The 25,923-nt window shown below is 35.8% G+C and overlaps 1 protein-coding gene across 1 annotated transcript; it reads left to right on the forward strand.

Moving 5' to 3' along the window:
* The first annotated feature begins 84 nt into the window (after positions 1–84).
* On the forward strand, positions 85–25,510 carry LOC117331017 (G2 and S phase-expressed protein 1-like). Its single transcript, XM_033889610.1, has 14 exons — positions 85–333; positions 2,211–2,279; positions 3,355–3,507; positions 4,182–4,319; positions 5,886–5,946; positions 6,672–7,182; positions 8,883–9,020; positions 11,470–11,595; positions 11,628–12,087; positions 12,432–12,570; positions 13,795–13,908; positions 15,213–15,327; positions 15,502–15,549; positions 19,999–25,510. Exons 2-14 carry the CDS (start codon positions 2,273–2,275, stop codon positions 20,137–20,139), a joined length of 2,151 nt encoding a protein of 716 aa, XP_033745501.1. The 5' UTR covers positions 85–333; positions 2,211–2,272; the 3' UTR covers positions 20,140–25,510.
* The last annotated feature ends 413 nt before the right edge of the window (positions 25,511–25,923 follow it).

Here is a 25,923-nt window from a genome sequence, read left to right on the forward strand (position 1 = left end):
GATCGCCATCTTGGTTTTTGTTTTCAGGTTTTGCGACATGAGATTATTTTCATAATATCACTTTTTATTTTTGAAAAAAATATCTATTTAATCATTCATGTAGAATTTGTATAGAGATACAAGTGTGTAATATAATTTTGAATATAGGAGCAATCGTTGTCACTGATATTACGACAAACTTATATTTTACGATGATTTCCGCTTCCGTGTTAATTAAATTCGTCCAATCAAAAAACGCTTACATTTGCAGCGACATCTGACGTTCAGCTTTTGAAATACAAGTGGGAAATACAAACAGGTGGTTGAATGTCATAAGTTGGTAATATTAATCAGGTATGTTTTTGATAACTGACATGTATATTTCTCTTTGCAAGTTATCTTTTACCGATATCATTTACGTATACCACCTGTTTGCGTTAAATCCTTACCTCTATAACTTTCACGACCCACCTTGTTCTTGTTCTTTATAAATTATATTCCTCCATACATCTGGAGAACCGTGGTAAATGGGTGGTGGCTTCGGATTTTATCAGCAAAGTCCTTCAAGAATATATACACTATCTACATGCTTATCATAAACTTGAACTGAAATTGGGGAATTTAGGCTGACCACGTATGCGTGAGCAGTGACCACACTATAGAGTTATTGAAGATATCTATGTATTCTATGGAGAGGTCGTATGGTATTATATCAAGGCTAAAAATCCTATATTCAACTACAGGAGAGCTCCCTTCATGATCATTTAACATGAGGCAATGCACATTCCTATATACACTGATATCTGGATAGTTCTTGACTATATAGGCACATCTTAAAGAAAGTTCATGACGTCGGTACCGTAAACCTATATAACAATAACCATCAAGGTATTCTAGATTGGAAATATGTACTTATGAGAAAACGATCATGGTGACGATAGTGTTGCAACACGAAACTGGTGTAAGGCATAACACAGACCCCTTGAGAGGGATTCTATCTGTCTCTGTAATTAGTGCCTTTGGTATGAAACGAACAATCCAGAATGATTTGTAGGGTAAGCTCACTTGTAACACACAGGTTTGGAACATCTGACACTTTACACATGATACAGTTAATAATTGAATTCATCAGCCCTAGATATCTGGCCCGAATGTGATTTGATGTCGGTTAAAGCAGCAAAAAATGGTGTCTATAATCTTCATATCCAGAGTGACTCATGGACATGTTCCCGAAACTTCGTACTGGTTGAATTTTGATCTGTTGGATTGAAGAATGTATATGTGTCTGCCACAAGTTTTGCCTTTACTGCTGCTTTGTTGACGTTCAGGGTGACATGCCCAGCACTTTCCCAGATATTGTGTGGTTTGAGTGTAGAGTCAGAAGGAAGATTTGGGTGTAGATAGCATAGTTTGGATTTTGAGGCCGACTGTTATGAGTTTCTCAATCCAGAAGCGCGAGATGGTGCTTGTGACTGTTTTTTCCACCTCTAATAATGTAGGCTAACTGATCAAAGGGTTAAATGATAACATGGGATTGGATATAATGCATCAGGCTCTGCCATTCTGTGTGCGTCGCAGATCAATATATTTTACTTAAATTCACCCAAACCTTCGAGTCAGTACACGCAGGCATGTCTACTGTTTAATGTTAATCCGAAGGGTTCTGATGTTGACAGGGGTCATGAGCCATATATAGGCTCATAAAAATTCTTAATGGCCCATAGAAATTTAAAAGTCGTACAGACAAAAACCGTATGGCTTATAAGAATTTTGAAAACAGTGGTAATTATATTAATGGCCCATACTTAAACTTAGTCTTGTCTTGGAGGGCAACCAGCATTTGGTGGTCAATCGTATAAAACTAGTCCTGCATCCCATTCCTCTAATGATCTCCAACAAAGACCACACTAGACCTATTGTGTAGGAAGCAGTGTTCTATTTGCCTTGTTTGTGATGGAATCAATTTCTTGGCTGCATTTCAATTTGCTTTAAAAGGCAGTTTGGACTGCAAATTTGTCGGGCAACCTCAAATACTTGATCCAAAATCAAAGGGAAAGCACATAAATTTATGTAAAATTCAAGAGACACTGAATTTTCATATCTGTACTGCACTTGTATTACATTTGTACAACTGTTATATATATCAGAATAGCGATGCCATTGTATTTATTTTTTTACAAATAAAAAAAAATTTAAATCTTGTATGTTGTACTGTATACTAACTTTTTCAGGTCCTGTATTATCCACATGTGAATGGTTTAAAACCCTATTGCCTGAATGAAATTTTCTCAGAATGGAAGGTAATAACACATGTTACATTGTTAATTATGATAACAGTACTGATCACAATGATGAAAAATAGATAGATGTATGAAGAAATGTAATTTAAAAATTTTCTGGATACTGGTGAAAACAATACTTCAAATTATTGTATGAAAAACATTTGTATTTTAAAACTTATAATTTCATCATAACCATCTGTCAAAGATGCTAATTGACTTGCAGGGCATCCAGTTGACCCTTGACTCTTAGTGATTTCATGAGTCAAATCACCTTTTCTCAGAAATATGAAGGGTCAAAATATTATGTCAAATAGACATGCTCCTTCAAACTCAAGAGTTAAATCTGATTTTGGAGAGTCGTAAACATACTCTCAAGGGTCTACTGGATGCTCTGACTTGCATGCAAATCTGATAATCAATCAGCACCTCAATTATTTGAATTTTCAATTTTGTTTTAGCTTACCTTTTAAAGTAATACCTATCTGAAGATTCACTAAAAGCAATTTTCAGGACACCTGACCTAAAGGCATTGTGCTCCGTCCATCGTCGTCTGCTGTGTGCCATTAGACTTTTACTTTCAAAATGCTACCCCATACTTAACCCTAAAGTGGATTACTACCAAATTTGGTATGAAAGATCATTGGGTGAGGGCGATCATATTTTAAATAAATGAGGGTGGTCCAACCCTGGCGACAGAGGGTATAAGGCCCCAAAATGGTAACATGGTTAAAATTTTGCTTTAAGATGCTACTCTTCTTTTAAGCCAAAATGGATAAAAACCAAATTTGATCTAAAACATACCTGGCTGTGAACAGACAAGTTATGGTAATGATGCTGGTTTGAACCCTTCAGATTGAGGTGTGTGTGTGTCCCTGCTGTAAGTGTTTGTCAGATAACTGTTTAGGCCAATTGGGCCTCTTGTTTTCTGTTTGGTTCAGATTATAATTAGCACAATGCTGTATCACAAAATCGGGGCATCCAGTTGACCATTGGTTTTAAGCAATTTCAGCCTGATGTGATTCATTATAATTAGTATTTGACTTCCGTTATCATCTGACGTATTGAGCTGTACATATAAACTATGTTATTTCAGACGAGCTGGCTTTATTGGTGGATGTCACTGTTCCTCCAGAGATGGACTCTCCTTTAGATTTTTCACGCCCTATCATCAGCAATCAAAGTCCGCGGGTGTCTTCTAAGCTAACAGAAGATACTAGCAACAAGGAAAATGCAGATGCTACTATAGGTAATCATCAGATTTTGTAAGTTCTGTGTAATTATGAAAAATGATAATTAACAGTCAATATATATACATATATATGAACCTTGAAAACAATTACAAAACTGCTGTTATACATGTAAGACTCTCCTTTCACCAAGAGTCTAATTTCCCAGTCGGACGTCAAAAGGTACAGGGGACCTGTCTAACTAGGTGTTTTCCCTGGGTGTTCTGATTTCTTCTTAAAGTGATACCTCTTAAACAGAATTCTCCAAAAAGATAAAAGAAAGTACAGAATTAGTAACATAGTAATGATCTTAGAAAAGATTATATATCTCCTCTTAGAATAAAATATGCATATTACTTTAGTATTGGTTATTCACGTACATGTTGTTATTCTGAAACCTTGCCAAAAATTTACATACATATATTTATCAGTGCATCACCTACGGGCACTATGCATTGTTCTGTACTTGCAATTGGGTCACTGTCATTTTAAGGTCAAATGCCAATTGAGTACAATGTCCAATATTCAGGGTAAAAGTAGAGACATTTTTTTACTTTTGTTTTATTTACCAGGTATCCCTATATTTGTTATGATTTTCTGTTAATTTACTGAATTGTACGATTAACCAGGTGTAGTTTTTGTTATCTTTGTCTAATAACCGTTGTCATTGTTTACATTATTTGAATTATTTCAGACTCTATTGAGATTGAGCGAAGTGATGAAAGTGATCGCCGCCACAGCCTTACTCTGTCCACTCCAGGAGCCCTTCATCAACGCATATTAAGGGATGTCACTGAGAAGTCCATCTGTAGTAATGCTGTGTCTAGTCCAGGTATACCTGTTTTAAATTGGTAACTATTCCAGGTATTTCCAATTATAAGGTCAAAGAAAACGATGTCTGATATGATCTTGGAAATCACATTTGTCTATAGATAGAACAGAAAAGAGTTCCATTTTAACATAAACGTTGGAAAACACGTTCTCTGGTCTAAAGAACAGATGGCATGGTTTACAATTTACAGGAATATTCAAGTGTTGTTTAAGCCTAATATATGATAATGAATAAATATCTTCATCTGGAATATTTTTATGACTGAATATTTTACCGTTTCCACAGCCTTGAGTATTCTGCTATGAGGTATAGTCTGTTTCATAAAACTTCAGAATAACGAATCTTAATAAGGATGTCCCCACTTGCAATGACCAGCGCCCTTATTAGGTCATATACTGTACCTGTTTTAATGGTGGAACTTTTCTAGGAATACAGGAAGACTAGTCCCTGTTACTGCTGTGCATGTCATGTTAAGGTACCAGAAGTCTCAAAACATTTCCAATTTATAACTCTGTATGATTTTGTTTTGTTTAACATCCTATCAACATGTATGATCATTTAAGGACAGCTTCCCCTGGTGCGAGATGCATGCATGTAGAGTATGTATGTGTGTGTTTTGGGAGGCAGCTGTATGTACGCTTTATCTCCTTATATGATAATGCAAATCTCGTGGTGATTTTATAGTGCTACTCTCTGAAGCATAGTGCAGAAAACACTCAGCAGGACAACTCATCTGGTTGTCAATGAATTGAGCTGGGCAATTCTTTATAAAAAAAACTTCGGGTTCAGTAGCTATACATATAGGCCATTGAACCATTCTTTTTAAGAATTTTTAAGAGACATGGCTTGGCAATTATGTGCTGTAGGGTTCAAGGCCTGTCAGGGCACTAGTCATAAAATTGTCATTTTTCATCATTTGCATTACTATGTTATATAGCTAATTATCACCACAATATATCATATGCACTATGTGTAGCTAATTCAAAGGTTGATATTTGAATTTCCTGTCGTAGTTATACTGTGTTGAATACATGTGTATGTAATATGTGTACAATTCACATCCATGTATGTATATACATTGTGATCCAAATATTCATATCATCTAATAAACTATTTGTCACTGATCATGTCATGCATGGTATTGGGCTGACCATCCCTGCGCCATTGAAACATTCTTTTTAAGAACGTGGATGTGGCACAATGGTATAAGATGCAGGTATTTCTGGCTTGGCAATTAAATTGCCTGTAAATTGTGAGTTCGAGGCCCGGTCAGGGCAAGAGTCATAAAGTTGTCCTCCTTTGTAAAACCAAATACATTTCACTGGTGCAGCTAATATTTTGATTTTTTTCACTCGTGCTGCACCCTCGTGAAAAAGTTCAAAATATTTACCCCATCATGCAGTATACTTGGTATTACTGAAGACATTGTTAGATATGTATCCTCTATATAATATTATATAGCCAGTCTTCAGAATACCTCCTATTAGAATATTACTGTCAGTGGTAATGTTCCAGTGGTATCAGTACAAATATTTATTGACAATTGTGTTTCTTCCATTGTTTCAGTTATTTCCATGCTTGAAGATGAGATATTTGATTTCGACTTTGCCTTATCACCAGCTTCCAGGTAATTTAATATTAATAGATATAACAATCTTGACAGAAATAACCAACAAAATGAAAATATTGAGATTTATTGACAAAAGTTTCTACACATTAATTTTCAAAATCCCTATAATTTGTAAAAAAAAAAGTAGTTGAAGACAGAGCAGCAACTACTCAGACTTACAACAGAGAGGCATTGGTCACATCACAATTGAAATTAATTCATTCTGTCTTCACACGCAACCTGATTAGCTTATGTGAAATTGTCCATTCGAGGGACAAAACTTTCTTCACAAGTGTAATATTTTAGTAAAAATTGTAATAAGTTGGTCAACACTGTCATTATTTAAGGTACAAAATCATCTGTTAAATGTGTATCTTCTCCACAGAGTTTTAGACTGAACAAGAAAATTATTACAGTTAAATTGTGTTGATAAAACAACAATCTCCTACCTTAAATGACTATAGGTGTTGATAGATAGGACAATAAACAATACCAAACTTCTACCTACCAAGTGATAATCTATTTCAGTCATGTTATAACTTACATGAGGTACAATAATAATATAGTTATGGTTAAACTCCCGAAATCTACATTATTGAAAGATGTTTATAACTATTTGTAACACACAGTGAAATGTTCTAATGAAGACATGTTTTTTTCTGGTTGATGAAGACATTGTTTTATGTTAGATGAAGCCATGTTATTTTTTATCATAACACACGTTACTCCTAATTTACTGTCAGTAGATCTCTAGAGCACGGTAAAGAGGAGGAAGAGGATGAAGAGGAGGTATTCTTTGGACCCGTGGGATTTGCAGAGAGATGTATGGCTCAGTCTGTAGGACCAGAAGTGAAACCATTAAGTCCACTTAATGCAAGTCAAATAGCAGAACTTGTCAAGGAGGCTGCGCTAGTCGCTTATAGACTAAAGACAGATTGTAAAAGTTCCTCGTTTAACGACAGTGATTCTCCCCCTAAAAAGCGGCATTCTCGTAGTGGAACATTTACGATGGACAACAGCCCTCTTAAACTATTATCTCTGCCTATCATAGAGTCTGATCATGAGGAGCCGAGCCCCGCTGTGGCTGTAAAGAATCCTGACAGTTCAGACACAAGAAATGGAAACACTGTCACTAAGGGTAACAAAGAAAATCTGATTCAGCAGGGGAGAAAACTTTTAACACCAAATGGGACAAAGTCACGAAGATCAGGAGTTGTACCTCCAGCTAACAAGGCTAAGAAAAGTTTACAAGGGGTAATTGTTAAAAATATGAATTAATTGACTCACAGTTAAACTAAATTGTATAGCTATTCTGAGATATTTATAAAACTTTTTGTTTTTGTATCAGTTTACCATGAAAATACTTCTCATTGGAATTGTATGTAATTTATGAATTTTTACCTATAAAATATGTTACAAAGGTTTCATTTGATGAAGACATCTATATAGGTAGCCAGCAGTATGTTCTATAAAAGATAAGCCGCAAACTGTCTGTTTTGTAAAATATTGGATAGTCTGAGATATGTAGCACCAAAGACTGTCCAATATTTCACATAATTGGCAGTTTTCAGCTTATATTTTACTTAAAACACACTCACTTTGTGTTAGTATCTGTTGAGTATGTGCGATCAACCATGAAGACTATTGATGACAATAGAGGACAGATTTGTCAGGTAGCATACTTAACATGGATGTGTATAAGAGCATGTAGAGTATGCTACATGACAGAACTGTCCTCTTACGAGTGTGTGAAGTATCTAAGAGTAAAATTTGATCTTATTTTAATTATTTTATAAAACAGTGTATTCCTTAATACTGTCCATGTAAATTTGAGTACTGTTAATCAAAATTGCAGAAATGGATTAAATTTGAATGATGTTATTGATTTATTTAAGGAAGTGATTACAGTATAAACACTGGGATTATGTCTGTCAGACATTGAAATGAAAGATATGTAATTAAACTGATAGATTTCAACAGCATATATCCAAAACGTTTTCATCAAGGATATAATATTACAGCTATACTTCTGGGATTATACATTAATCTATCAAGGGATGAAATGAAGGATATCGCTTAAATTGTAGAAGAAAATACAGGATTTCAACTGATTACTATTAATGCCTTCAGAATAATTATGGAAATTATACATTTACATTTGTATTTCACATAAAAAGAATGCTCGATGAATCAACTCTTCACAAGCAAGTTATAGTGTACTGGAAACCTGACTGGAGATTCCGAGAAATACTGATACTTGAATACTGAGTTACGTTTAGGAAATATTTGTTTTCACTTGTACATGTCATCCCATTGCCAATTAGCTGTTTTTAATTGTAAGGTCAGATGAAATGTGTGTTTTCTTCATAAACTTACCTGTATCTTTCGAAAATTAAGTTACCTGTATCTGTTAAATAAGTAACCTATGGCTGTCCAATAAGTTACATATAACTGACCAATAAGTTACCTATGGTATCCAATAAGTTACCTATGGCTGTCCAATAAGTTACCTATGGCTATCCAATAAGTTACATATGGCTGTCCAATAAGTTACCTATGGCTGTCCAATAAGTTACATTTAACTGACCAATAAGTTACTTATGTCTGTCCAATAAGTTACATATGGCTGTCCAATAAGTTACCTATGGCTATCCAATAAGTTACATATGGCTGTCCAATAAGTTACCTATGGCTGTCTAATACATTATCTTTATCAGTCCAGTAAGTTACCTATGACTGTCCAATGCTTGGTGTGCTTATTGGCCAACTACCAGTGATGCCTCGGTTTTCTGCTGGATAAAGTAACAACAAATTGATGACTTCATATAGCTGTGTTTAATTATTGTAAATTCCTGATCACTTGATAAAGAAAATCCTTTATAAAAATATTGTTGCACTTCACCTCAATACCAACAATACCAGATATACACTGCTTGATATTGATTGTGTTTCAGATATTTAAGACAAAACCCTCAGAGAAAAAACCTGATGTAGCGATATCAGCAGGAAGTGGAGTAGATGCATCAAGGCCTGATGTGAGATCGCGGACCAGCAACCCTGTACCTGTCATCAAACAGGCATTGACAAGCAAGGTACAACTGTTCATCTACTACACTTGTAGAAAGTGTATATAGTCAAAAAAGTTTATCCTATTGAAGCTTTCATAATTATGTCCTTGCAGGGGACTCAGCTCTTGATTAGAAACAATTAGATCTTTTATTTGACATTTCTTACACAATGAAAAAATTGTATGTGGAAATTATCCATATGATTAAAAGTATTCTGCAATTCAAGTACCCAGGTATGTACTGTCTCTGAATAAATTCAAACTTCAGGTGAAGCTAATAGTCAACTTAGATTTACAGATGTAGCTACATAGTGGAATCTACTGGATATCACGAATGAACAGCAGAAGAGTGAACATTAGAGGGATGTATTTTTGAGGGCTTATTGTACTTACATTTTTAGGTCACCTGAAAAGATGTCTCAAGTAACCTGTTCTAATCACTTTTTGAAACCGTTAAGGCCCATGAAATGTCAGGATGACCTATTGCCTTTGTACTTCATCCATTGTCATGCGCCATGTGTAAACTTTTCTCATTATGGACTTCTTCTCAGTTCCACTTGTGGGATTCAGCTCAAACTTGTCTGAAATGATCCTCTGGTCAGTCCAAAATCAAAAATGGTCACCATGGTAGCCGTCTTGTTTTTTTTGTCTTTTTAAACATTGCTCAAGTTCTGTCAATGGGATTAAACTCAAACTTGCCTGAAATAATCTTGAGATGTTCCTGACAATGTTGTTAGTTCCAAGGTCAGTTTAAATTCCAAGATGGCCACTTTTGTTGCCATTTTGAAAATCACATTTTAAAAACATCTCCAGTTCCATCAGTTTGATTTAGTTTAAACTTTCCAGGAATTATAGAGAGATGGTCCTGATCAGGTGTTGTTTGTTATCTTTTTAAACTGATACAATTCCCACATGGAATCCTAGATGTTCTCAATACCACTTTACTGCTAGTGAGTTCTCACATGGAATCCTAGATGTTCTCGATACCACTGCTAGTGAGTTCTCACATGGAATCCTAGATGTTCTCGATACCACTTTACTGCTAGTGAGTTCTCACATGGAATTCTCGATGTTCTCAATACCACTGCTAGTGAGTTCTCACATGGAATCCTAGATGTTCTCAATACCACTGCTAGTGAGTTCTCACATGGAATCCTAGATGTTCTCGATACCACTTTACTGCTAGTGAGTTCTCACATGGAATCCCTAGATGTTCTCAATACCACTGCTAGTGAGTTCTCACATGGAATCCTAGATGTTCTCAATACCACTTTACTGCTAGTGAGTTCTCACATGGAATCCTAGATGTTCTCAATACCACTTTACTGCTAGTGAGTTCTCACATGGAATCCTCAATGTTCTCAATACCACTTTACTGCTACCGAGTTCTCACATGGAATCCTAGATGTTCTCAATACCACTTTACTGCTAGTGAGTTCTCACATGGAATCCTAGATGTTCTCAATACCACTGCTAGTGAGTTCTCACATGGAATCCTAGATGTTCTCAATACCACTGCTAGTGAGTTCTCACATGGAATCCTAGATGTTCTCAATACCACTGCTAGTGAGTTCTCACATGGAATCCTAGATGTTCTCAATACCACTTTACTGCTAGTGAGTTCTCACATGGAATCCTAGATGTTCTCAATACCACTGCTAGTGAGTTCTCACATGGAATCCTAGATGTTCTCAATACCACTGCTAGTGAGTTCTCACACGGAATCCTAGATGTTCTCAATACCACTGCTAGTGAGTTCTCACATGGAATCCTAGATGTTCTCAATACCACTTTACTGCTAGTGAGTTCTCACATGGAATCCTCGATGTTCTCAATACCACTGCTAGTGAGTTCTCACATGGAATCCTAGATGTTCTCAATACCACTGCTAGTGAGTTCTCACATGGAATCCTAGATGTTCTCAATACCACTGCTAGTGAGTTCTCACATGGAATCCTAGATGTTCTCAATACCACTTTACTGCTAGTGAGTTCTCACATGGAATTCTCGATGTTCTCAATACCACTTTACTGCTAGTGAGTTCTCACATGGAATCCTAGATGTTCTCAATACCACTGCTAGTGAGTGTATGCTACACTAGTACTAGGGTCCTTATAGTAAAATGACCCTAAGGCCCATGGGTCTATTGTTCGGTTGAAAATTTAGGTGAATTTTTAGACTTGATGATTTTGCGAAATTTGCTATTTGTTTTGCTCATTATTAACATAGGCCTCAATGTATGCAGAGTGTTGCCATACTATCACTTTATTAAAGTGGAGGTTTGTTTGATTGTTTTTGAAATAAAGATAAAGACATTTTAGTGAATTTAAGAGTTTGCCTTAAACTTTTGTACTGACTGAGGGACATTATGTATATATATACCTTTAAGTTATTATAATCACATGTGTACATAATTCTTATCATCTAATTGTATCTCTTTTACTTATTTACTTGAATGATTTCATACAATTTAGATACCAGACAAGAAGAGTGGTCTCTCAAAGCCAGTACAAAGACTCCAGCCTCCTAAAAGTCATTCTGCTGTTAAAGCCATAGATACTGTTACATCTGCAGCCACCACAGGGAGCAGACCTCCTCTTTGAAGCGATCTTTACAACCACCTAAAGTCTATACCAAAGAATCGGACCAGTCTACAAACATTTCTATAGATACATCAGCAAGTAAACCATTGAATAATTCTAATCGACGATCACTTCAACCCCCAAAAAGTTCCTTAGCTGTAAAAACTGACTTGTCTGCAAATAGGAGCATGACTACAACAATGAATCGCAGATCACTTAATACGGCTGTGAATGTAACGAGCAATAGATCCATCACTTCAGCATCGTCCTCAGACAAGGACAGTAAAAAGGTTTCCAGCAATAGTACAAAGCTGAACAGATCCTACACTATCTCAGAGCCCAAGTCGGCACAGACATCAAACATTCCAGGAAGTAAACGACCAGCATCCAAACTAAGCTTATTACAGCCTGGTCAGATCAAGAAAAAGACCCTAGCCATGCCTAATAACACCAAAGTATCAAATGGTCCAGTCAAGGCCATCGCTCCCACTGGGATCCAGTCACGCACAGGTTTGTGTAATTAAAACTTGAAAATCCCTGTTGCAGTAGAAATTTTCAACTCATCACTAGTCTTTTTTTCCCCATGTGATATTCCTGTATCATAATTATATATAATGTAATATGACATATCCTGTTGAATTTGTGTTCCAGCTTCAATTCTTAAAGTGTTGATCTGTGAAACAATGCATGAAGGTCTAAGTTAGTTAAATAAGGTCAAGCCTTTTATCATACAAAGTGAAAATAAAAGGTTCCATTGCTATTCTACCTACAGGCTTTTGTTGGTGATATATTTATTATCTCCCCCTGATGGAGATGGTTCTAACACTGCTGTCTTTGTGTGTGGTTATTTCCAGTGGAGAGGAAGCCCAGTGTTGGGGTAGGGTCAATCTCCTCTAGTCAGGATGTTTCTATGTCTACACCAATCAAAGTACAGAAGAATGTCCAACCTAAGCTCTTGTCAGACACCTTTACGGCCACACCCTCCAGTTCAGGGTAGGTATTACAGTATTTACTGTTTGGTTCTTGTACTCATTTGGTTACATTCAAAGATTTCTTGTTTATATTATTTATGGAACAAAAAATGACATGATACAGTTTAATTGTATTTGTACATTTATGCAAAACATAATCAAGGCTAAAATTTAAGAGAGAGAAATCTAGTGTGACAGAAGGGTTTCAGATGTATAATTTGGTATCTCAGGCGAAATGCTTGTAGATTGATTTCAGATAGAGGTACAAGTTCTGTAATAAGAATAAAAATCCTGCATCAGACCAATCCTACAAGGGAATACCAGGTGATTATAACAGTCAAACTTGGTTATCTCCAACTGAAATGAAGACCTTGCTTAACTCGTACAAAAAAAATTCAGCTCTGCCCGTAAAAAGTCTATATAAAATATACTTGGTAACCTTGATTATTCAGAAAATCTCAATGTCTTATCATGGCCCCATAGACTTTGAGGTAACAAGGTTTTCCTGTATATTGTGATCATTCCAGTGCTGATAATTTTAGCCAAGAAATTGTTTGTGTTTGAGTTTCTACCACAATACGCTGTGTTATTCCACTCTTAAGCCATTGTATAAATGTGCCGACTGTTGGATATCTAGGTCTTTTGATTGGTCAATAATTGGAACTTTGACCCAAGCTGCAATTGTTATTGACATCATCAATAATCGAATGACGTCACATCACCGGGTCCTGGCTGCACCTGTACACCTTATTTGCATACACAAAATAATACTTGGCCAGGTTTCCATTTCATTCAAGCCGGTATTATTGTGGTAGAAACAGGTCACACGACTCGTGATTTTTGGATATGGAATTTATTTCACACTCTTAAGTTATTTTTTTAAAGTTACAAAAGACACTCGCTAAAGTTTGTGTCTTTTGTAACTTTTAAAAAATAACTTACACATGTGTAAAATAAATTCCATATCCAACAACCACTCGTTGTGTAACTTGTATTTCTTAAATGCAGCAATATATCTTTTGATATTGCTAGGTTTTTATCGATTTGTTGATACATTTGAGTTGAGAGTTACTAATTATTCATTTCTGTTAATTTTGTATTGTTGAGATCAGCAGAATGAGGGTTAACAATTGAATTCTTTATGATTCTCAAAGAATCATTTAAATACTATGAACAACTTCACAGTGGACCAAGAGAGAGAAATACCCACTGCTCAATGACAATTTCTGCATGTGTTCTGTTGCAGAAGCTCTAGTAATTTCATGAGCAGTACTCCCGCCTCTGCCAACAAACGACGATCATGTCTACCGACACCCAACTCTTCTAGGACCAGTTCCATAGGCTCCATTCCTCCTCCCAGGTTTAAACTTAAGATATATATGTAGCTGCACTAAGTTTTGGGAACCTTAACTGCTCAATAGATATCTGGGGGACCCTAACTGCTCAATAGATATCTGGGGGACCCTAACTGCTCAATAGATATCTGGGAAACCCTAAATAGATATCAAGTAATTTATAAATCTATTCATGGTCCCTTGTAAACTTCAGATTAGGCTTTTAAGAAAATGCCATAGAAAATCTTTACTCAAGTGTCAAGTCAAATATTTACCCAACAAAATGACTCCAGGATTGTCAAACAAGGTAAGTGACAAATGGTATCCTATAATAAGCTGCATTTTCTCAGAATCCATTCCCTTTATTTCCTGGAGTGTAACTTTTTAACTCAGACAGGCAAACTAACAATACATAACTAATTATATTAGACCTTATAATGATATCAATCACAATTCACAGATACATTGTACAGTTTATTCTGTTATTCTTTCTTTGGTGTCGTTAAATTATGAATTACAATTTATGATGTGGAAAGGTATAAGGATCTTGCTACACAGTTGATAGTGATGTCACATTCTAGTTATCTGTATAAAGTTCATTAATATCATGATATGTGGATATGGATGCCAACAGGGACTCAACATTCCAACCTTGTCATGACATCCCAAATCCTAGATACCCAGACACTACACTCACAGGGTAGATTCCTACCATATAATAAAAAACTTACCCCAAAATTCCTGTAAAACAACAATGTAAATGCAACAATGATTGTAGCAGCTTGGATCACTTAGGAAACATACATGTTGATTATGATGGGACTGGGATATTCAGTTGATTTTGACCTTGTGACATATTATAAGAATATATGACCAACCGATCTAAAGTAAAAAATAAGAATCTTGAGTGCTTTAGGTAGAAAGTCTCAACCCTTGGAGAAAGTTCTTGACTTGCCAAACATTAATATTATTGAGATTCCTCTATCTTACCACAAAGAAAGTTAAATATTCTATTTTACATGCGAAAAGTAAGAAAATGATATAACTTCTCATAATATGTGTCCATTTTGAATTTGACAATTGAATTTTGTTATCGCAATTTTTCAGACAGTTCACTTTAGACCATTCTTAGATTTTATATGTAGTTCCCTTGTTATCCAATGCTTATCAGTAAGAGAAAAAAGGAAAAGAAGGGAGAAGTAGAGAAAAGTATAGAACCAATAAAGATCATTCAGTGGTGGGCGCCAAGATTCCTTTCAGATTTCTCCTTTTACAGCCCCCACTGGTATTAATTTGTGACAAGCCCTACATAGTTGTTATTTGTTTACAGCCCACTGTCCTTCAGAAGTGGTAGCAGCACGTCCTCATTTGGCAGTGTGAGTGACTCTCCCTTCACCACTGGGGGACGGGGCAGACGGTTGCCCAGGAAACAGAGTGTTGGAACAGTAAGTTTAATATCAAATGGGATGTTCCCCTCAAATTAGTATCTTTTTTGATATCTGGCTGGGTGGCGGATCTGATATGCTTGTTTGTACAGTTTGATATCTGGCTGGGTGGCGGATGTGATATGCTTGTTTGTACAGTTTGCACTGTTTTACGACATGTCTTTATTTTTCCAGTATGGTTGTCTGGACGATATCAATGAGAACTCCCCCAGTGCTCTGATGGTAAGTTTACAAACAATGCTATTTTATTCAGTGGTCATGTTTGATTACTTGACAATGAGTAAAATTGACTCTATATATATTCAGCCTGTACAGCCTCCTGTTAGATATGTCTCCCTGTAACACCAGCATGTACCACTTGGTGGTAAGTTTTACAACACAATCTGAACATTTGGTGTTTTAGGGGAGAGAGGAGAATACATGCATCAAAATATTGATTTTAAATACCAAGCAGGTTGGGTTGATTACTTGTCATTAGTTTTGAGTTATCTAATATGAAAGCCAAATTATTAATACCATACCTAGACCCCTAATGATTGTAATGGTGATACCAAACACTGGGGTGTCAGATTTAACCTGAGAGGTAAAAACATTAAAAAAAAAAACGCTCCAGAAAGTTTTGAGGTGGGTCATCAGGGTACAGCATTAGCTTTGTCATGGTTTCTCAATGCCTGCCAGAAAAAGTCAAACATACACAGGAAACCGGTGGAAGCTTCTTTTATTACAAAGGGACATGTCCCCTATCAGGCTACTATTATCACTGCCTTAATTATACAACATTCTAGTGTACGCCCTTAGAACATGACCCATTCTGTCAGCATGACAACAATCCTGATAATAGTTCAGAGATGATATGTTATTAGTCCATTGTATACACATACATGTTTGGATTACATATTATAGTGTTTATTTTATAATCTTTTCTAGGCTGCTTGTAAGATTTCGACAACCAATGCCTAAATTATGTATGTACAGTGCATTACTATATACTCCACACATAAGCTTCCTGCATGCTAAACTAGCTACTATTGACACACAAGTTTGAGCCCACTGAAGCGTCTCGTTAAAGGAGTTTTTCTACCCTCTGAAAGATAATGCTTTAAAACCTCATGCCATGGCTTTTCCCTTACGCTTCATGCTAACATACCTCGATGTGAATGTGTTGAAGTAAAGCTTGAATATACTACTGGGTTATGAGATATTTAGTTACCTGGTGTCGATGGATTGGGATGGGGGAATCTCTACACATTTACCTGGCTTCAGTTTCACAAAGCATTTAAAGATCATATGGGTGAATATAAACTGTCTGCTATTTATTCTATTATTAATTTATTAAACCTGTGGTCTGGACATCAATACTATCAGTAATCTACAAACTTACATATTCTATTATTAATTTATTTAAACTGTGGCCTGGACATCAATACTATCAATAATCTACAAACCTACATATTCTATTATTAATTTATTAAACCTGTGGTCTGGATATTTATACTATCAGTAATCTACAAACTTACATATTCTATTATTAATTTATTAAACCTGTGGTCTGGATATTTATACTATCAGTAATCTACAAACTTACATATTCTATTATTAATTTATTAAACCTGTGGTCTGGATATCTAACATATCTTTATGATATCCCATTATTAGTCCCCTAAGGGGGGGACTAGAGATTTCTTCTCTGTCAGTCCGTCCACTATGTTTACTGCACTTTTCCCTGCCAGGCTTCAAGGTATGTTGGTTGAAAGTTGGTATGTAACTTCAGTTTGAGTAGCTACAGATCAAGTTGGAGTTTCAGGGTTTTGGGGTTTAAGTTACTGTTACTGTTTATACCCAATGCAACAAAGTGGGAGTTGGGAGAGGCTATACTGGAATCAGGTTGTCTGTCCATCCGTGCCTCCATCTCCTGGCCTGCGAATGGTCGAAATTTAAATATCGTCCAATTTTAATGAAAATGTATTAGGGAACTGCGAATTCAACCATTTGAGTTTGGTTGCCATGGTAATCACAGAGGCTTCTGTTTGGTCATAATTAAGATTTTGTTTGATTTCTCTGCAAATTGGTTTATAGGGGTTTTAGGGACTGTAAATTCAGCAGCATGGGTTTCTTTGCCATAGAGACCACCTTTGCACATTCAGGAATATGGGAGGCATTTGGGAACCTTTTGTAATGGTTTCCCATTACAATTGGTACTTGTCATATAAATGCAATGTGATTTCAACTAAACTTACCAGCAATAACCCTTATACATTGTAGATATGTGTAATCTATAACAGGTAGAATTTACCCCCCCAATTTAGAAAGATAAATTGACCCGATCTTGGTTACAAGACTACAATTGATTTCATCATTGTACAAATAACCTCAATGGAGGCAGGGGGTTGGAGTTATGAATCGGGAACCCGGACAATAGTTCTAGTTTCAGGGAGGGCTGGTAGGGGACTTGCTTGTTATACCCCCGCAACAAAGTTAGGGGGGTGTACTGGAATCAGGTTGTCTGTCCGTCCGTCCGTCTGTAGACACATTTTGTCCGGACAACTCCTCCTAAACCGATGGGTCGATTCCAATGAAACTTTACACAAATATTAATAATCATGTGTAGATGTGCATGCCATTTTCTTTTTCTCAAAATTATGGTTGCTATGGCAACTGGTCACTATAAACAGGTTTGCCGATAAGAACCATAACTTTAAGTTTGTCCGGCCAACTCCTAAACCGAAGAGCCGATTTCAATGAAACTTAACACAAATATAGAGGACCATGTGTAGATGTGCATGCCACTTTCTTTTTCTCAAAATTATGGTTGCTATGGCAACTGGTCACTATAAACAGGTTTTCCGATAAGAACCATAACTTTAAGTTTGTCCGGACAACTCCTCCTAAACCGAAGGGCCGATTTCAATGAAACTTCACACAAATATAGAGGTAGATGTGCATGCCACTTTCTTTTTCTCAAAACTATGGTTGCTATGGCAACTGGTCACTATAAACATGTTTTCCGATAAGAACCATAGTTTTAAGTTTGTCCGGACACCTCCTCCTAAACCGAAGGGCCGATTTCAATGAAACTTCACACAAATATAGAGGACCATGTGTAGATGTGCATGCCACTTTCTTTTTCTCAAAATTATGGTTGCTATGGAACTGGTCACTATAAACATGTTTTCCGATAAGAACCATAGTTTTAAGTTTGTCTGGACAACTCCTCCTAAACCGAAGGGCCGATTTCAATGAAACTTCACACAAATATAGAGGACCATGTGTAGATGTGTATGCCACTTTCCTATTCTCAAAATTATGGTTGCTATGGCAACTGGTCACTATATTACTGGGTTATCTTAGTTAGCCTCTAATTAACAGTTCTAATTCACCATTGACTCGTGCAGATTGCGTGGGGTATTAGTCAGCCATCCTGGCGACAGTTATAGTTAATTTTAACGACATACAAATCGGGGAATAGAGATACATTACTTCCACCAGATGGGAGCAAGTACTCTGGTCAGGTTAGCCTATATACGTCCATCCTACATTACACAACCATTGGCACTTAACATGGAGAATGAAAGCACTATACGATATGTAATGTTAACACATAAGCTGTATATAATCGCGGCCTTGTATTGTTTACCTTCTGTTGGGTATGGTGGCTGGCTAGTGCTCATGATGTATAGCATTTACTTCTTGTAGTTACCTGTATTTATCCTGATTTCTCAGATAAGAATGTGTTTGTCATCCATTTATTTTAGATAAAGTAAAACATTTGCAGTTAGTTAATCCTTGTGAACTGGATTTGACACACACACACGATTAAGATAATAGCTATGGAATAAGTAATACACGTGTGAATGCTACAAAACTGTTTTGTTTGTACCAAAAATGTGAATGTTACAGTTGGAATATAGTGGTACTCTCTAGTCAGTGGAATGACTGGAATTATATGATCTGTGTAAAAATTGTGTCTTGTGCAGTTGTATTATGAGGTTAAATGTTAATTCTGACGCAATTAAACTCAGGGAGTATACTTCACATACAAAAAAATACCAGTAAATAATTAAATAATGTACTTCAAAAACAAAACAAGCAAAAAACACATAGACAAACATTCATACTGTGTATATTCTTATCAACATAAAGTATTATCTATTGGTATGAAAAAATTGATCTATGCAATTGGCTTGAATATATATGTTGAGTTGTTACAACAGAAATGTGTTATATCCTTTATTCTGTGTTGTTGCCTTGCAAACATGTGTGATGTCATATCCTTGATTCTGTGTTGCCTAGGTAACAGATGTGTATGATGTCATGTCCTTAATTCTGTTTTGTTGCCTATGTAACAGATGTGTATGATGTCATATCCTTGATTCTGTGTTGTTGCCTAGGTAACAGATGTGTATGATGTCATATCCTTAATTCTGTTTTGTTGCCTATGTAACATGTATATGATGTCATATCCTTGATTCTGTGTTGTTGCCTATGTAACAGATGTATATGATGTCATATCCTTGATTGTGTTGTAGCCTAGGTAACAGATGTGTATGATGTCATATCCTTAATTCTGTGTTGTTGCCTAGGTAACAGATGTGTATGATGTCATATCCTTGATTCTGTGTTGTTGCCTAGGTAACAGATGTATATGATGTCATATCCTTAATTGTGTTGTAGCCTAGGAAACAGAGGGTGGTTAATACCCCTAACCAGCCCCAGCAGAAGAAGATATCTAAGTGGTCTCCAGTACGGAAGGCTAAACCCCTGTGTCTGGATGAAGCGGTAACCCAGTGTACCAAGCGAACATATAACCGATAGATTGTTATGAAATATTAGGGTGGTGGAATAGACATCAAGGGAGAAAAATATACAAAAATATGTTTACTACGTGTTAATATCTTCTTAGGAATTTATACATATATGTATACAGTAGGCCGTAGGATCTGTGTAATGATCCGTTTTACTGTACTTCTCACCAGTCTGCCATTTAATCAGTTTGATATAATTAGTATATCAAAGTCATTAGTACCATTAAATAATCAGATCTATTATTTTTTCAATAACTGAAATCTAACCAGAGTTATATATATGATTATGATTTGCGTGTTAGTAATTTTCAGTACCTGTACCAATAAGAAAACATCATTTATTATGTTGCTAGGTTGTTAACATTCAGATCAGATGATCATTTGATTTCAAACATTTCTGTGTTGTTTTTCTTACAATTTCTTACTTTAATTTTTCTTCCTTTTTTTTTTTAAACTGAACTGGAAATATAGATCTCCACTATAAGCAAGAAATTGTATGCAGTAAAGATGTGTACAATGTAATTAAATGAGCTAGTATATATTGAAATGCAGAAATCATAATTTGTTAAGATAATTAACCATAGATATCATGTTATTCAAACAAAATAAAATTTATTTTAGATTAACCCCTAATAATGATTGTCATTTTTTTTTTCAAATATTTAAAAAAAAAAGTTAAACAGTGAAAACAAAATTTGTTGAAAAAAATTATTTTCAGACTTTCTGGAGCATGCTTATTTAATGCCTGAGAATATCAGCTGTTCACTCGTCACTTACCTGTACACAGGTGTGTACTATAACTTGTTTGTATAGAGATTAGTGATATGCCTGGTTTAACACCCACAGGGTATTTCTACAATCTGGACTTCCTTGGAGCCTAAGATAACTCCAGGGATATATATTTACATTGTGTATCTTTCGAACAAATACATTGTGTATCTTTCGAACAAATAAAAATTTTTGTTTTTGCTTTGTACACTAGTTCAGGCACAAAACAGTTTGTGTTGTCAAGGCTGTAATGAAGGTGTCTTGTCCAAGCAGATAGATATCAATCAGTAGTTAATAAGATACCTTCAGGGATATGGAAGGTCTACAGGTTTTTTCCTGTAATACACAGCAATAACAGTTTTAAAGAATCAGCTTTTTAATAGTTACTGTTATTTCCATTTTTAAATTTAATTGGACAAATTAATCTTGGTTATCTATGATCAATGATGGTTTCATTATAACACAAGAACTTTCGAGAGTTTTCATTTCAGGTTTCTTCTCTGTCTGTCCTACATCACACACATGTAACCTCATGTCCATCCTACATCACACATATGTAACCTCATGTCCATCCTACATCACACATCTGTAACCTCATGTCCATCCTACATTACACATATGTAACCTCATGTCCATCCTACATTACACATATGTAACCTCATGTCCATCCTACATTACACATGTGTAACCTCATGTCCATCCTACATCACACATGTAACCTCATGTCCATCCTATATTACATATATGTAACCTCATGTCCATCCTACATTACACACATGTAACCTCATGTCCATCCTACATTACACATATGTAACCTCATGTCCATCCTACATTACACACATGTAACCTCATGTCCATCCTACATTACATATATGTAACCTCATGTCCATCCTACATTACACACATGTAACCTCATGTCCATCCTACATTACATATATGTAACCTCATGTCCATCCTACATTACACACATCTAACCTCATGTCCATCCTACATTACACATGTGTAACCTCATGTCCATCCTACATTACACACATGTAACCTCATGTCCATCCTACATTACACATGTGTAACCTCATGTCCATCCCACATTACACATGTGTAACCTCATGTCTATCCTACATTACACATGTGTAACCTCATGTCCATCCTACATTACACACGTGTAACCTCATGTCCATCCTACATTACACATGTGTAACCTCATGTCCATCCTACGTTACACATGTCCATCCTACATTACACATATGTAACCTCATGTCCATCCTACATTAAACATGTGTAACCTCATGTCCATCCTACATTACACATGTGTAACCTCATGTCCATCCTACATTACACATATGTAACCTCATGTCCATCCTACATTACACATGTGTAACCTCATGTCCATCCTACATTACACATGTAACCTCATGTCCATCCTACATTACACATATGTAACCTCATGTCCATCCTACATTACACACATGTAACCTCATGTCCATCCTACATTACACATGTGTAACCTCATGTCCATCCTACATCACACATGTGTAACCTCATGTCCATCCTACATTACACATGTGTAACCTCATGTCCATACTACATTACACATAAGTAACCTCATGTCCATCCTACACTACACATATGTAACCTCAAGTCCATCCTACATTACACATATGTAACCTCAAGTCCATCCTACATTACACATATGTAACCTCATGTCCATCCTACATTACACATGTGTAACCTCATGTCCATACTACATTACACATATGTAACCTCATGTCCATCCTACATTACACATATGTAACCTCATGTCCATCCTACATTACACACATATGTAACCTCAAGTCCATCCTACATTACACATGTAACCTCATGTCCATCCTACATTACACACATGTAACCTCATGTTCATCCTACATTACACACATGTAACCTCATGTCCATCCTACATTACACATATGTAACCTCATGTCCATCCTACATTAAACATGTGTAACCTCATGTCCATCCTACATTACACATGTGTAACCTCATGTCCATCCTACATTACACACATGTGTAACCTCATGTCCATCCTACATTACACATATGTAACCTCATGTTCATCCTACATTACATATGTAACCTCAAGTCCATCCTACATTACACATTTGTAACCTCAAAGGTGGTCAAAGCTCTAGCAGCGTCATTCCTTGAGGGATTTTGTTCAAACTTCACACAATGATAAAAAAAACCATAATATCTCCAATAGATTCACGTTTTAGGGTTTTTGGGTCAAGGTTACAGGGAGCTGGTAGGGGACATGTATTGCTTTACCCAGTATGCTTGTTAGTCCCCCACTAGAAACGGGAAGGGGGGTATAGTTCGTGTTATGTCAGTCCATTCTTCACACAAGCATTTTATACTAGGGGTATGTGTTCACCTAAATGAGGCAGTGTGTCGCTTGCCAAAAGTTGGTCACTCTAACCAACACATATATTATCGGGCTGATTTCACACCCTAGAATGGTCAATATCATAGATCAAATTAGTCACATTGCCTACTTGAATTTTTTTGTCTTCATGTCTGAATCCCGATATAAAATTAGTGATAATACTAAAATTCATACCACCAAATGCAATAAAATACTGAATATGTGTCACCCGATCCAATTTCATGATAAATGGACACCACTTATCAGTAAATATCCATCAGATTTATTATCCTCTGTGCATTCTTGACATAATTTCGCTTTCAGTGGGGGACTGTACTTCACTGAATTCACTTGTTTAGATTTGAATTAGACAGGAAAAAAGAATTGAACAATTTATATATTTTCTTTTACCATAAACAGCATTATAACTACATTAAATTTCTCAAACATACTTTGTAGTTACAAAAATTTACTGCTGGTACATCTTTTTCCATATTGTTAGTAAAATACTTTGGTGAATGTTCCACTTCAGATTATCATCGGATCATTGATTGAAGAAGTGGTTTTGAATTATCATACTTTCATTGCAATGCTGTGAAAAATTGTCGTTAATAATACATAACAGTTATTGGTGAGAATTTTCCCTGTGAAAAGTGTTACTATAAAAGCTTACGTGATATTTCTCCTGTACTTTTGTGATAAGAGTGATTAGTACTGCCAGAATGATACTGTTAACAATAGCTCCTCATTATGTAGACTTGTTGTGTGTTTTTATGTTTTTATCTGTGTTGTAAACACCTGCAGATGTGCTGTAGGATAACTGGATATTTTTTGAGAATTGGTGTAGGTTTCCAGTTTTTTTGGGTTTTTGGGGTTTTTTTTATTTGCCCATTTCTCATCAGTTTGAACATAATTAATCAGATTCCTCTTTGGCTAAATCTGGATATTTTTTAAAAATGAGAATTCTTTTCATTCTCAAAATCAGAGCAATGTTGAAGGCCAGATTTCCTCAAATACAGACTTGTGAAATGCATTTATGTCCAGAAATTATCTTATGTCTTGTGAAGAACAGAGTTTGTTGTAAATGAAATATAGATGAATACTGTACTTATTTAAATAACATTGTTTACAATTTAAACAACACAAGCTCATACGACTTTACTAAAGGAAGAAATTTTGTTTTGAAAGTTGGTAGAGAACCGAACATACTGCCAATGGGGAAACAAATAACCAACAGACATCATCCCCACATCTAGAGTTCTAGGGAAGAGTGGTCTGCTTGAATTCACCCACCTTGTCACTTAGATTTATCAGCCTATTTACAGGTAAAGCTAGTCCTCCTAGATGACTGGTACAGATAAGATCAATTCTCTCTTACGTGTTAACATTACATGTAGTCAGCCCTAACAGTTTTTCGATTGGTATGTAGTTGGATATAGCCTGATACAGTCCTTTAATAGTTTCAGAACTGCCGACTATAGAGTGTATAGTGAATACATGTAGATGGCTTTAGCCAGGTGTGTCCAAGTGATATTTATGTAAAGGTCTGCTGTCCATAGTGTGACTAACAAGAATTTGACTATTATCAATTAATTTACAGGGAAATAAAGACATATCAAGATAACCTGTATCTTTTGTTAATACAGGGGCGTCCTCCTTAAACTATAGGGAGTCATAGCTGGCTAATGTTACATGCTTGTAGAACATGTTTGTGATTATTTGTATTTTGTAGTACATTCTTATTTTTCCTATCTTGATCTACACTGTCAATCAATTATATGCTTTTAAAGGAAATGTTGAGAATCTGAAGTGATTTCATTTTGTCATTGGTATGGAGAATGCTTATGTAATTTGTAAAATGTCTTTTCTGTAAATCACCATTAGATTTATACAAATGTATGTTGATTTAAGATTAAATCCATATAAATAATACCTCAGGTAATACCAAATCCACCCATGAAATTTCATGTTGATTATGTAATTCAAACATTAAATGATAGAATATAGGTACATCATGTCCTTATGATTGATGAGATTAGATATGATAAAACATATGGGTAAGGTTAAGTAGGTAAATCACAACATTATATTTAACTTATGTATCCAGAACTTGTCAAATTTTATATGATATATCCATCTTAAAGATTGTCATGCATTGTGGCAGGTGTGTTTTCTGCTTATTGTTCTCAAATAAAAAGTATATATTTACAAGTTTATGACTAACAGCCTTTGTGGGGTTTGGAAGCCTCTGGTGTAATGAGTTCAAAAGTTTGAAATTTCAAATGCCTTGGATGATTTTTAAACATCAATGGCTTCTTGAACTGTAGTAAGCAACACCTTGAGGAGGGGGGGGGGGGGGGGGGAGTCCTTGCTTCAGAGTTAGCAACTAGCAAATCCTATTGGAGTTACAAAGATGGCCAACAACACACTAGGCTCCAGATCCAGAGATTCCATCTAGCAATATCTTGGGCAGGTTGTTCATACCTCTGAGTTCTTATGGTGTGGCAACAGGATTGGGGCTATTGACAGCTTGGGGTTTCCCATACCCCTGATGTTGTGATTAGTAACACTTAGTGGATATTTTCCATACCCCTGGCATCTGAAGGCAGGGGGGGTGTTCCCAAA

Source organism: Pecten maximus, chromosome 7 (genome assembly GCF_902652985.1).
Source record: "Pecten maximus chromosome 7, xPecMax1.1, whole genome shotgun sequence".
Taxonomy (NCBI): Eukaryota; Metazoa; Mollusca; class Bivalvia; order Pectinida; family Pectinidae; genus Pecten; species Pecten maximus.